Raw genomic sequence first — 15,270 nt, forward strand, 5'->3', positions numbered from 1 at the left:
TCTTGTTCCCAGGAAAAAAAGCACATTTTTCTGAGAAGAGTCCTCCTATAGACACACACGAAATTGCCTTCTAAATCTCCCACCATGTTAAGATCATCTGTGTACACAATAATTTCTTATCAGCTTCACATACTATATAGCACAAGCACCAGTACTTTAATGTCCAAAATAATACTTTCTTTATACAATATACAGAATAAAATGAGAAATATTTCATATTTTCTCATGTAAAACAGCACCAGCCTATATCCTCTGGAGGGTTTGCCTTATTTATTAAATGAGCAAACATTTGTTGAGTTAGAAACTGGGATGCTTTACTGGCCATCAATGAAATTAAATTATAATGGATATAGATAAAACACTAACCATAGGGGCGCCTGGGTGGCGCAGTCGGTTAAGCGTCCGACTTCAGCCAGGTCACGATCTCGCGGTCTGTGAGTTCGAGCCCCGCGTCAGGCTCTGGGCTGATGGCTCGGAGCCTGGAGCCTGTTTCCGATTCTGTGTCTCCCTCTCTCTCTGCCCCTCCCCCGTTCATGCTCTGTCTCTCTCTGTCCCAAAAGTAAATTAAAAAAAAAGTTGGAAAAAAAAAATTTAAAAAAAATAAAAATAAAAAAATAAAAAAAAAAAACACTAACCATATAAACAATAAGGTAGTCTGCAATGACAACAAGGTTCCATAGGACTTAATGTAAGAAATGTGTCAGAGACTTTAAGGAAGGGGTATTCAGGGACTGTGTTTCCAAGAAGATAAGATGTGAACTGAGAGAGAAATTTTAAAGGAAGTTTTCTCGTAGATATTTGGAAAAGTGGTTGTGTAGGCACTAGAAACAGCAAGTGTAAAGGCTCTAGGATACAAATTCGTTTGGAATCTTTGATGGGCTATAAATAAAAGGCGTTGTGACAATCAGGTTTTTCTTAAAAAGTTTGCCTTTTACTATCATGTGGCAAAACAAACTGGGAAGAGGGGTTGGTGCAATGAGAAGAAAAGCAGGGCGAAAACAAGACTGACCTTAGGAGGGAATAGGTTGTAAGATCCTGGGCAAAATATACTTTATACAGTTTACATCGTATTTCATTAGGTGACATACTGTTAAGGTGAACTTCAAAATGAACAGTAGCCTTCAATTTCAAAACAGACTGCATCCAGTAGTATAAATGAAAATATAAAGATCATCAAAGCCATTTATGAAAAGCCCACAGCTAACATCATCCTCAATGGGGAAAAACTGAGAGCTTTTTCCCTGAGATCAGGAACACGACAGGGATGCCCACTCTCACCGCTGTTGTTTAATATAGTGCTGGAAGTTCTAGCATCAGCAATCAGACAACAAAAGGAAATCAAAGGCATCAAAATTGGCAAGGATGAAGTCAAGCTTTCGCTTTTTGCAGATGACATGATATTATACATGGAAAATCCGATAGACTCCACCAAAAGTCTGCTAGAACTGATACATGAATTCAGCAAAGTTGCAGGATACAAAATCAATGTACAGAAATCAGTTGCATTCTTATACACTAACAATGAAGCAACAGAAAGACAAATAAAGAAACTGATCCCATTCACAATTGCACGAAGAAGCATAAAATACCTAGGAATAAATCTAACCAAAGATGTAAAAGATCTGTATGCTGAAAACTATAGAAAGCTTATGCAGGTAATTGAAGAAGATATAAAGAAATGGAAAGACATTCCCTGCTCATGGATTGGAAGAATAAATATTGTCAAAATGTCAATACTACCCAAAGCTATCTACACATTCAATGCAATCCCAATCAAAATTGCACCAGCATTCTTCTTGAAACTAGAACAAGCAATCCTAAAATTCATATGGAACCACAAAAGGCCCCGAATAGCCAAAGTAATTTTGAAGAAGAAGACCAAAGCAGGAGGCATCACAATCCCAGACTTTAGCCTCTACTACAAAGCTGTAACCATCAAGACAGCATGGTATTGGCATAAAAACAGACACATAGACCAATGGAATCGAATAGAAACCCCAGAACTAGACCCACAAACGTATGGCCAACTCATTTTTGACAAAGCAGGAAAGAACATCCAATGGAAAAAAGACAGTCTCTTTAACAAATGGTGCTGGGAGAACTGGACAGCAACATGCAGAAGGTTGAAACTAGACCACTTTCTCACACCATTCACAAAAATAAACTCAAAATGGATAAAGGACCTGAATGTGAGACAGGAAACCATCAAAACCTTAGAGGAGAAAGCAGGAAAAGACCTCTCTGACCTCAGCCGTAGCAATCTCTTACTCGGCACATCCCCAAAGGCAAGGGAATTAAAAGCAAAAGTGAATTACTGGGACCTTATGAAGATAAAAAGCTTCTGCACAGCAAAGGAAACAACCAACAAAACTAAAAGGCAACCAACGGAATGGGAAAAGATATTTGCAAATGACACATCGGACAAAGGGCTAGTATCCAAAATCTATAAAGAGCTCATCAAACTCCACACCCGAAAAACAAATAACCCAGTGAAGAAATGGGCAGAAAACATGAATAGACACTTCTCTAAAGAAGACATCCGGATGGCCAACAGGCACATGAAAAGATGTTCAACGTCGCTCCTCATCAGGGAAATACAAATCAAAACCACACTCAGATACCACCTCACGCCAGTCAGAGTGGCCAAAATGAAGAAATCAGGAGACTATAGATGCTGGAGAGGATGTGGAGAGACGGGAACCCTCTTGCACTGTTGGTGGGAATGCAAATTGGTGCAGCCGCTCTGGAAAGCAGTGTGGAGGTTCCTCAGAAAATTAAAAATAGACCTACCCTATGACCCAGCAATAGCACTGCTAGGAATTTATCCAAGGGATACAGGAGTACTGATGCATAGGGGCACTTGTACCCCAATGTTTATAGCAGCACTCTCAACAATAGCCAAATTGTGGAAAGAGCCTAAATGTCCATCAACTGATGAATGGATAAAGAAATTGTGGTTTATATACACAATGGAATACTACGTGGCAATGAGAAAAAATGAAATATGGCCTTTTGTAGCAACGTGGATGGAACTGGAGAGTGTGATGCTAAGTGAAATAAGCCATACAGAGAAAGACAGATACCATATGGTTTCACTCTTATGTGGATCCTGAGAAACGTAACAGAAACCCATGGGGGAGGGGAAGGGAAAAAAAAAAAAAAAGAGGTTAGAGTGGGAGAGAGCCAAAGCATAAGAGACTGTTAAAAACTGAGAACAAACTGAGGGTTGATGGGGGGTGGGAGGGAGGGCAGGGTGGGTGATGGGTATTGAGGAGGGCACCTTTTGGGATGAGCACTGGGTGTTGTATGGAAACCAATTTGACAGTAAATTTCATATATTAAAAAATAAATAAATAAAAAATAAATAAAAAAAAAAAGAAAAAAAAAAAAAAAAAAAAAAGAAAATATAATGATGTTGTGGTATAGAATCATTTTCTGAGTCCTGCTCATGGAACTGGGTCAAGCCAAACCCTGCGTAGTATCCTTAACAGTCTCTCTTACGTCAGAGAAACTAACTAGGAAGATGTTTTTGTGGCAGACAGCTGAGCAAATGAGGACAGGGTGGCTCACAGCCAACTGGGGTGTCTGGCAGGAAAAATCTACAGTGTAATCAAGGAGCAGAGACAGAATCTAAGGTAGCAGGTCAAGTTCTTATGGTTCAAAAAAGAAATAAAATCAGGAGGTGAGAGGTTAGGAATCGGTTGAAACAGAAGAGCAAAGATAGTCATACTACCGTGGCCATGGAAGGTGGTGAACTGGAGGTTGTGTCATTGTGATGTGGATTCTGTCATGTCAGGAGACCTATGCAAACAGATCAGATTATCGCACCAAGTTCGGATCATTAAAAATATAACATATATGTACCTCTCCCCCCCTGTATTGTTCTAGTGGAAATTTTATCTTGCCTGAACAGCACTTGCTGGAAATTGATGTTCTAAGCTATTAACTTGATGCAGTTTATTATATAATTTCAGCATCCAAGTTCAGCCATTACTCAGAAATTTGTTTGCTATGGTGAAGTATACCTTAGGCCTGTGATAGATCCAACTTTTATATACATAGTGTATTTAGAGGGTCCAAGGTATGAATGCAGTGAATAAAATAACCATCATTCCTTCCTGCATGATCTGAGGTGATTGAAAGTCTACATTTCAGAGGCACATTAACCTTGAGTCTGGGCCCAAACCTGCTGACTCTGTCATATTAGCTCTATTTCCATTGTCTTGCTATAATATGTGAGACAGAAAACATATTTAAATTATTAAGTACTACCTGGAATATTTCACTTCTGACACAACACACAATGCCATCATCTTCTAGTCCGTATTGAGGGAAAAAAAGAGTCAGCCGAGATTATAACAAAGCACCAGTAGGGAGAGAAATTTGAACGATTATTTTATTTTTTTTTTCATTGAGATAGCTTGTCACTCTCCTTCCTTGACATAGAGAAACAACACTTTCACTTAAGTGTTTAAGTCATTTATTCAAAACACTTTCTGGCGAGCCCCTTCTAATGTGTCAAGGATCATGTTAAGTGCTAAATACACAGTTTTGAACAAAATAGTCAATTTATACGTGTGTGTGTGTGTGTGTGTGTGTGTGTGTGTATATATACATGCATAAAAATTAAAAATTAGAGATAAATTATATGAAGAAGACAAATACATGATAGAATAGAAAGGAGAAAGGAAAGAAAGTAATGGGGTGGAAGAAGGACAGGAAGTTAGGGGCTCAGGCAAGCAGACAAAAGGGACCATTTTGAGGAAAAAGGTCATCATTCAACTTAGCCATGTCATGTCCACTTAACAACACTCCTCCATCCTAGTTCTTATCAGATTTTTATGCTGTCTTAGATAACCTGTCAGGGAAATATTAATGAGAAGAAAATACACATTGGTTCTGTTTCTTATATATTTCCAAGTTGCTGCTCTTCTTGCTGCTTTGTTTTGTTCTTAATCTCTTGCTGTTGCGAAATAGATGTCTTAACTGATGTTCTAGCAAGACATTGTTTCTCGTCTTCAAAAAAAATCTTGTCATGTACCACAGAAGAGTAGGAAGCTCAGAGGGAGACCTTGGGAAGGATCTACGCCATAGAACAGGAAAGAGGAGCAGACGCTACATGGAGGTGTATTCCTGGCATAGTGTATAAAAGACAGTAGAGTTTTGAGGAGTATGCTACCTTACCGGGAAGACAACAGACTTCGCCATTCCACTGATCCGTGCATACACTGCATGTGCCGTCTCCACATGTGCCAGCTTGTCCAGGGATCTTGACGCCAGTAACTCATCTCTTCATCTCTCTTGCCCCAAACACCACATCTCATGTGTTGAGACGGATGGTTATGTAACATATTCCTATTTGGGCCTACATCCATACCCAAAATTATCCCTGAGTTACCATAAGAGTCCTAAAAGTTGTAGGTCTCTATTTTGGCTCCAGGTGGGGGGTCGGGAGGGGGGGGGGGTCTCTCTGTGATTTGTACTCAGCTTTATATTATTATTATTTTTTTACTCTATCAACTTTTAAAAATATTTTTAGCAGTGGAATCTGGTGGTAAGATGGGAGTTACAGATAGTTGTCTACATTAGTTCGGTCTGCCTTGTGATATAAAGCAGAAAAAACAAAAGTCTGAAAACCTTGAGCTTTCATTTCTTTAATTAAAATAGTAATAATGATACCAGTTTCACAGTTGTTAGAAAACATAAACTTATTTCTCGCATGTGAAAGAGTTTGAAATACTGTGATATCCTATGCAAATATAAGAAAGTGTAAATTTTATAATTTACAATCACATCAGAGTAACAAGGCCCACTTAACAAGGCCCATAGGAAGTAAGAGTTTTATTAGAAACAAAATTTGTTTTCTCCAATATGTGGAGAAATTGAGTGGTGCTGCAGGCTAATCCGAGAAACACAGGGGCCTACATTGCCCCTGTGAATAATTTGTAGTAAAAGAGATTAATATTAATAGAAAGATGGCAGGTTTCTAAGGACGTTTTCTACTTGAAGATGACCCTAGCATACATTGCCTTGCCAGCAAACTATCACTATTGAAATCATATCCATTCAAGTAACATGTCTCTCAATTTCAGTGTTCAAAATAGATCATGAGACACAGCTCCTAAAAACAGACTGTGTGTGCATTAAACAGCACGTCATAGCGGAATTTAGAAGTTAAGCAATTACATTTGAAAATTGGTAGGCATTTGCGTGGGGAATGAGTGTAGGCTAGGAGGACAGGGAGAATCAAATCAAATAAAGTCAAGGACCACCAGAACCACATGTTAACAGTTGTCATCTCTCTCGTTTTTTCCATAGGACTCACAGCTGAAAGCAATGAAAGAGACCGTCCATCTCTGCCTGTCAACTGTGTTCCGTAATCAACCGCCTCCCCCTTTGAGTCTAGCCAGGACAAATCCAACTCAGATGTCAGTTCCCCCTGGGACAATTGACAGTATGATTCCTGATGCAAGGACAAAAATCAAGGTACACTTTAGTCATGCTCTGAAAGTATAATCAAATAATACACTGTCTTTATATTTTATTCTATGTGATCAGCAGAGTGGATCCAAGTAAGGTATCAAATTCACTGAAAGATTAGGAAGTAAGTAGAAGTTAGTAACCCTTTGTAATGTCTTTGTGGTCACTTGGAGAACATTGGAAGACATCATTTTTTTCTAGAGAGTCAGTTATTCTTTAGGCAAGATTACATAACTGTAAAATAATCGTCATTATTATTCTAAAATCTAAAATGATTTTAAAATAATATTTTAAGAGCATTTTATTTATAATAACTATAATCACTTAGTATTATAATTAATACATTTCTCATTATATAATTTAATTTTATGTTACTTAATATCTTAATGATGATAATTATTTTATAATTTAAAATATCCTTTTTTAAAGGTCTATTTATTTATTTTGAGAGAGTACATGAGCAGGGGAGGGACAGAGAGAGAGGGAGAGGGAGAATCCCAAACAGACTCCCAACATGAGACTCAGTCCCACAAACCATGAGATCACCTGAACTGAAATCAAGAGTCAGACGCTTGGGGTGCCTGGCTGGCTAAGTCGGCTGAGCGTCTGACTTTGACTCAGGTCGTCTCAAAGTCTGTGAGTTTGAGCCCCACGTCGGACTCTGAGAGTTCAGAGCCTAGAGCCTGCCTCAGATTCGTTGTCTCCCTCTCTCTCTGCCCCTCCCCTGATCACTGTCTCTCTCAAAAAATTAAATAAGCATTAAAAAAAATTAAAAATAAAGTTGGACGCTTAACTGACTGAGCCACCCAGGCACCCAAAGAAAACATCTTGTATCACATACCAGTATACACCAGAAGCTTAATATGGAAAATACTTTCTCTTGGGCATAACCATTATCATTCCAAAAGTAGATAGTTTTTAAAAAAATTAAGTCCATAGTTTTCAACGCTTCCTACACGTGAGACTCACTTGAGATACTTGTAAGAAAATCCTCACCCTTGGTACTCGCCCCAAACCCATTAAATTATTTCTGGTTGGGCTCTACTCATCAGTAGCTTCTAAAAGCTCCCCAGGAGATTTTGCGAACAATTGAGTTAAGCAGAGCTTCCTCCAACTCTGCACCACCACACTCCCTTAGACAGGGCAGAGGGGCATTTGTTGCTTTTTGTTTCAGTTGTCAGAACCTCCTATTTACAGGCTCCCATTTAAATAAATCCTGACAATCTGAAAGAGTTATTACAGAAAGTTTAGTTTCAGGCAGTATATTTGAGAGTGCTGGTTCTTTTATCACTTGCCTTAGGACACTTACTCTTACAATGAGTATTCTAGGGGCAGCTGGTGGCCAGTTGGGTAAGCGTCCGACTCTCGGTTTTGGCTCAGGTCATGATCTCGCCCTTACTGACCAGGCTCAGTTACTGAGATGGGATGAGGCTCTGTCCGCACAGAGCCTGCTTGGGATTCTCTCTCTCCCTGTCTCTCTCTCTGCTCCTCCCCTGCCCGTGCACATGTGCACATGCTCTCTCTTTCTCTCTCTCAAAATAAATAAATAAACATTAAAAGCCCAGACACACCCAAGAACCACTGATGCAATTACACAGTGATGTAGTACATTTGGAGCTTTTTTTTTTACTGCTTATTCTGATTCCCTACATTTGGATTAAAAGAGGTGTGCACAGATGGCAGATTAGAGAAATATTATTTTCTGAATCAAAAACAAGAAAAAATGTAATGTTTTTAGCTGTTATCAATGTGTGGACTGCACAGATTTAGTCTGTATAATCTCACGTTTCTCTGTCAAAAATCATTTAAAGTATGTATTTCCATTTAATCTTATTCTAGTTTTATTGTATACCTAAGGATCTCTAAAATGTTTAGGCCAATATTTTTCTTTATTTTTTCCTGCCTCTGAAAACTCTAGGTCTAAAGTGTTTATTTACTTAAACAAATTCAGGAAGAAAGTTGCATAATAATATATTTTTTATGTTTCGGAAAAACCCTGAAGAAATTCACTGAAACTGGTTACTGGTAAAATGCCCAGCTTCTCACACAATGTTACCCACCCACCAGGAAGCCACACTCTACTTCCTTACTGTTGGTCTAAGGGAGGAGCAAAGGTTCAGCCTTATTAAATCTGATGACTTTGGGCAAAGCACTTTGTAATTCTGTGGGCACACAACACTTGTCTCCAAGTCAAAATATGTTTGTTTAGGCCCAATTAAAACTGGGCTCTCTATGACCCTGACTGTGTGAAGGAAATTACTGATTGTTACTTACCTGATTTACTATGAATAAATGTAGGTCCTGTCATTGAAATAAATAATAAATATTTATTATTTCCCTTGGCTTATCACAGAAAAAGGTAGGAAGCATTTAGATGAGCCTGGTTTAGGAATTGCTCATTTCTCAAAAAACAATAACAGAAAAATCCAATTGCTTAAGATAAAATTCAGTAAATCTAAGTTGATGTATTGTAGAGCATTCTAGTTTATGGATTGGCATTAAAAGCTTCTCTACGGTTTCTGGTTTGTCCTCATTCTTTATCTTTTCATTAGTGGTGGAGATTGTATTTTATGTATACTTGGGGCTTAATCTCTGTGCAGGCACCTCAGATAACATTTTAAAAATCCTGAATGGTATGATGTCATATGGGGTGTATATAAGAGAAACCCTTCAGTCATGGAACCTTTTCTCTATATATATTAAAAAGGAACTGAAAATTTTTTTTAATGTTTACTTATTTTTGAGAGAGAGAGAGAGAGAGAGAGAGCGCACAAGTGGGGAGGGCAGAGAGGGAGACACAGAATATGAGGCAGGCTCCGGGCCCTCGGCTGTCAGCACAGAGTCTGATGCAGGGCTTGAGCTCCTAAATCAGGAGATCATGACCTGAGCTGAAGTCGGACACTTAACCAACTGAGCCACCCGGGCAAAAATGGAACGTTTAAATGAGGGCATTTAACGGGTACATCTTCAGAGTTGGCTAACTGCAGCCACGGGGACATGGTGATGGTATGCCTGTATAATTGTGAGAGGCTCGCATCACTTGCCGTCTCTATGCTTCAGTTTCAGTGCCTAGCAGAGTGCTGTTGTGACATGAACATTACGAATATGGGCTCCTAAATGTCTTACTTTGGCTCAGGTCATGATCTCGAGGCTCGTGAGTTCTCTGCTGCCAGCACAGAGCCTGCTTCAGATCCTTTGCACCCCCCGCTTTCTCTGCCCCTCCCTTTAAATGTTTTAAATAAACATTAAAAAATAAAAATAAAAACAAATAATCCCCCTGTTTCCACGATTTATGACTGGTCTCATCTACTTCCATTTGGTTTCTTAAATCTTCAAGTTTTGAATGCTTTTTCCTAAAATCTGTGAAACATTTTCAAGTAAGCTATTTTCAACTCACATCTAGAAACAGACAAAATGCCCCCACCCCTCCCCCCAAAAAATGTAATTTTATTTTATTTTTATGAAAGAAGATTGATAATTCAGTCAAAATTGTCATTGTATTATCCATGTGTGTGTATATGCATATGTGATTCATACATACATACATATATTGTAATATACACATTATTACAATAAATGTAATATACACATTATTACATTAAATATATATATTGTTCACTGTGGATTTTAAAAGCACAGATTTCATTAGGCGGGAAGTTCAATATTACAAGAATCTACTAGCAAAAACCTAAAAAATAATTAGTGTGTTGTTAACTTCCACTTTTTTATTAATTCTGGAGGATGCCTTTATATGTTTCTGCTGAGAACCCTCAGTCAGGTCAGTCAGCCTCTTTTCCTTCATTATATTCTCCATTCTCTGCTTCTCTCTAATTTGAGTGAATTTTTTCTTAACCCTCCAAGTTAAAATTACTTATCTCTATTCTCAGTGCTTTGATAGCACAGTGTTTATGCCTCACAGCTCTTGGTCATACATTGAATACAGTGATGGCTACATATTCCTCTCTCGTTAAAGGAAATGACTGTGCTTTAGCTCCATGATTTGCTCTACATTTGTCAGTGTCCAGAATGATGTTTCTACAGAATTCATTTGAAATGACACTTGCTGTGTTTCCAGCCAGTTTGGGCTGTTACCACAAAATGCCATAGACTAGGTGCCTTAAATAACAGACACTAATTTCTCACAGTTCTGGAGGCTGTGAAGCCCAAGATCAAGGTGGTCCCAGATTCAGTTCTTGATAAGGGTCCTTCTTCTCTATTGTAGACAGCTGCCTTCTAGCTAAGTGCTCAAATGGTCTTTCTTAGACGTGTGTGAATGGGAAGAGATCTCTCTCTCTCTCTCTCTCTCTCTCTCTCTCTTTATATTCTTTATAAGGGCACTAATCCTAGCATGAGAACCCCACCATCAGGACTTAATCTAAACCTAATTACCTTCAGAAGGACCATCTCCTAATACCATCATATTGGGGGTTAGGGCTTTAACAGGAATTTTAGAGGACACAAATACTCAATCCATAGCAGTGCTCCTCTTCTTGGATATATTCCTTATTTGGAAGTTAGAGAACATATATTATTGAGTGCTCGTTATGGGCTTATTATTCAATTAAATTGTTTTCCATCTGTAAGACAGGCCTGGGATCATCATTGGGGATGCAAATTTGAAATCACACAACCCTGACCTTTTGGACTCTGAAGGCTAATTCTCTGTAAAGAGAGAGGGGAGAAAAAAATGCAAGGGGTATGTGGTAGATCAGGACTTTGTTTTTAGTATTTAGAATTCAATAGCTTTCATTAAAGATAAAAACTAAGGAGACTTGGATTCAAAAGCACATGAGATTATGTCTTTGTTATGAGATTATGTATTTTTTATGTAGAAAATGTTCCAACAGAGAGGCAAAGAGCAAAGGTTCAAGCCAGTAGCTCTGATCCGCATTTGAATAAAATAACTCTAAAGTGCAGTGGAAACAAACCAGTGACACTCTATTTCATTGATCCATGCAGGAGGTGATGGTGATCTGATCTAGGGTGCAGAAATGGGCACAGGGTTCCAGAGCTAATGGGGGCATAGAACTGCTATATATAAGTGGGATCCATAAAGGCAGGAAGTGAAGAACACTCAATGCTTGCATTCATTCACTGTGATGCAAAAGGCAAGAGGAGAACTCAAATTGGTTTGTTTTTCAACATGCTAAGTGTTTGAGGTCTCTCATGCAATCAAATGTCTGTATGCAGCAGACATTAAACATTTGAATCTGAAATTCAGGGAAGACATCTGAGTGCAAATAAAGGATTTAGCATTATCACCGTGGATGGTAATTAAATGTTGGAAGTAGATTACGTTGCCTGATAAGACAGTATGGAGTGAAAACAGATGAGAACCAAAAGGACATCAGAGAAGAGACATGACTTAAGTATGGTTTTATGTGTAGTTTAATAGTGGAATGTTTATGGTAAAAGAGCACCTCTTACTTTTCATTGGGATATCCTCTCTTTATTATATACATTTGGGCTGAGGACCATGACATTTTCATGCCATTGTTACCAGTACAAAACAACAGAATATGCGAGCCATTTTGTATATTTAGAAATGTGAATATTCCATGGCTCATACCTGCTTTTAAAAGCTAACTGCTGGGGCGCCTAGGTGCCTCAGTTGGGTGGGCATCTGACTTCAACTCAGGTCATGATCCTGTGGTCTGTGCATCAGGCTCTGTGCTGACAGCTCAGAGCTTGGAGCCTGCTTTAGATTCTGTCTCCCTTTCTCTCTCTGCCCCTCCGCCACTCACCTTCCGTCTCTCCCTTTCTCAAAAATAAATAAACATTAAAAAAAATTTCTTTTAAAGCCAACTGATAAATTTTCAGAATTTGACCTAGTCAGCCCTTAAACCACAGCCCTTATTAAATATTAATTATATACACTTACAATTAAGTAAAATTTACTATAAGCAAACATGGTAAATACCAAAACTACCACATTATGATATTATCTCTTTTCTTGAGAATATTATGTCTTTTGGGTCCAGAGAGTGAAAATACTACAGCGCTGTGCCACTGATACCTTTCCAATTCATATCCAATAATATCAAGTTGATAGATTGAAAAATGAGTAGTATTTATGCCATTGAAATTGACAAACACTACAAATCAGGGTTCTTCTAACCCCAGAGTTAGTAAATAACACTAACCGTGTATGTATGAGTGTGGCTTATGTGTTTGTGCGTTGAATGTTTAGGATAGGTCTACTGTGCATCATAATATACAAACAATATGTGATCAACATATTTATTTTTGTCTTCTGTTTATGTGGTAGAGCTACATGAATACTAAGTGCTCAGTAAAGGCAAAATAGTTATTTTTAAAAACTGTTTGTTCAATTAATGACATGTTCTGAAAAAAACTAACAATTTTTATGTATTTATTATACTGTTTCCCTTAATTATTTTCATTTTATTATAAAGTATTAAATGTGACTTTGTGTAATTTAGGAAATATATAAGTGTATGAGGAAGAACAGGAGGCATATTACTAAAAGGTCTACTTTTAGGTGAAATAATATGAATTCCTGATACAGCAATGCCATTGGTGTTTACAGTTGCATGATATGGAGGTTAAGAGCTAGGATTCACTTTACGTGGAGGTAATGATGTTTACCTCTGAGCGTTTCTGGAAACATTAAATAAGATGAGAAAAATGCCAGACACAGACCTTGGCATGTTAGTCAAAGACAGTTCCCAGCCTCCTTCCTTCCTCTCTCCTCTCCTCTTCAGGGCTGATGTATCTGCATGCAGTACAGGAAGGTCTCAGCTTCTCTCTGCCTTTGTCCCTCTGTAGGGATGATCAGGAAGGTGTACGTGGGCTCTGCCTTCACCGTGACTCCAAGGCAGTGTGCCTCTTGGGGACTTCTGGGTCGTTCTCACCTCCCCACCACGGGGTCATCTTCCTGGTCCAAAACTCACCAGTTACCACATCAGGGCAGAGACCTTCAAAGGGAGAAAACATTTGTGTTTCTGTCCCACGTGTTTCAGCCAAGACCCTTGACATTTCAAGGGGACTGCTGCCCGTGTAAAAGGCTGCACTTTTCATCAACATCTAAGAAATTTAATATAATAAAATACATACATGAATACAAGGAAAATTATTATTTTTTTAATGTTTATTTCCTTTTGAGAGAGAGAGAAAGACAGAGAGAGAGAGAGAGAGAGAGAGAGAGAGAGAGAAACAGAGCATGTGTGGGGGAGGGGCAGAGAGAGAGCAAGGGAGAATCCAAAGCCCACTCCAGCTCTGAGCTGTCAGCACAGAGCACAGCCTGGGGCTCGAACTCATCAACTGGGAGATCATGACCTGAGCCGAAGTAGCTCAGGTAAGCTCAGGTTAGCTCAGGTTAGCTCAGGTTAGCTCAGGTTAGTCAGTAGCTCAACCAACTGAGCTACCCAGGTGCCCCGGAAAATTATTTTTTAAACAGAGAGCTAAGATTCACAAGTCACACAGACCAAATAAAAATCTTTTTTCTGCAATATTCTAACTTTGAAACCTTGATCATATTACTTCTCTGAGACTAATCTTCAATATGTATAAAATAGAGATAGTAACATCCCCAGCCCTACAGAGTTGATATGAAGATTGAATAAGAAAATTCAGTATGGCATTCAGCATATGTAGTAGTGTCTAACACTGAGAAAAAGAGTAAAGGTATGAAATAAGTATTATATCTAGAAACCAGGATAACATTTGGGGAAGATTTAAAGAAAGTTTTTGAAATAGAATATTACTTTAATTAAAACAAAACCATGTACCTTGTTTTAGTGTTCATATGTGAGTATAAGATACATCGATACATGTATCCAAATGAGTATAACTACAGTTTTTTTTAGCATAACAGTATGGATGAATTCTCACAATACACTTAATGTCAGTGATCATAATAGTAAATGCCATGAAGAAAGGAGAAAATTGAAAGGCAACAGAAATGAAAAGCAATTCAGATATGCAATCCTGATAAAATATGAAGAAATTGTGTTACAAAAATCCATTATTTCATCCCCACCCCAGGCGGTTACCACCTTCTGTCTTTTTCTTTCCATGCAACTCACTGCCTTGGATTTAGCTGCAGTTTACATTGGTAAAGGTCACCACTGTGGTATCTACTTAATTGGACAAGGATGATTTGTTTTTTTTGTTTTCTGTGGGGTTTTTTTTCTAGTTTGTTAGAAACGCCAAAGTCATTCTAGGGCAACAGTCAACAGTGACCCTATTCTGCAGCTTAAAGGCATCCAAGCGAAAAATGTATTCTGTTTGGTGCCCGGCAGTTTAAAGCAAAGTGGATTTGTATTTCCCTCTCTTTTGCCAAAAATCTGTTGCAGTGCAATTTCCAAGAACTCTCAAAGCAGTGCACCTGGAATCATCAGAAGACCAAAGGTTCTCAACCTAGGGTGTATTTTTAATCATTGGGAGTTTCACTAACACCTGAGTGTCAACACTCAGAATTCTTATACAATCCAGCAAAAGAGCAGACTAGTTTGGGTGTTATTCAAGGCTCCCCGATTATTCTAATTTACAGCCAAGTTTAAGAACTGTTAAGATCCTTACTCTAAGAATGGGGAAGGAGTATAAGAATTAAGCCTGCACTTTGCACACACTTCCCTGCTTCTAGAAGAGATTTCTCAACCAGTTCAGAAGTTTTACACAGATCTGTTTTCTACCAGTTGTCTGTCATTAGCTACCCATTTAGTTACCTTAACATCTACCAGTTATTGGTGGTTTTCCATGCTACAGAAATACATTTTATATCTTGTGTCTAGGTTATTGTAAGGATAAAAAGTAACATGTAAGTCT

General features: G+C 38.4%; 1 protein-coding gene across 4 annotated transcripts in view; it reads left to right on the forward strand.

The window, feature by feature from the left end:
* The window catches only part of LUZP2 (leucine zipper protein 2), a 502,146-nt gene that overhangs the window by 419,545 nt on the left and 67,331 nt on the right, over window positions 1-15,270 (forward strand). For all 4 annotated transcript variants that reach the window (XM_058688487.1, XM_058688484.1, XM_058688483.1 and 1 more), the window contains exon 9: window positions 6,319-6,486. In XM_058688487.1, the coding sequence (XP_058544470.1) occupies window positions 6,319-6,486 (168 nt within the window). The remainder of the gene's footprint in view (window positions 1-6,318; window positions 6,487-15,270) is intronic.

The sequence above is a fragment of the Neofelis nebulosa genome, chromosome 10 (genome assembly GCF_028018385.1).
Source record: "Neofelis nebulosa isolate mNeoNeb1 chromosome 10, mNeoNeb1.pri, whole genome shotgun sequence".
Taxonomy (NCBI): domain Eukaryota; kingdom Metazoa; phylum Chordata; class Mammalia; order Carnivora; family Felidae; genus Neofelis; species Neofelis nebulosa.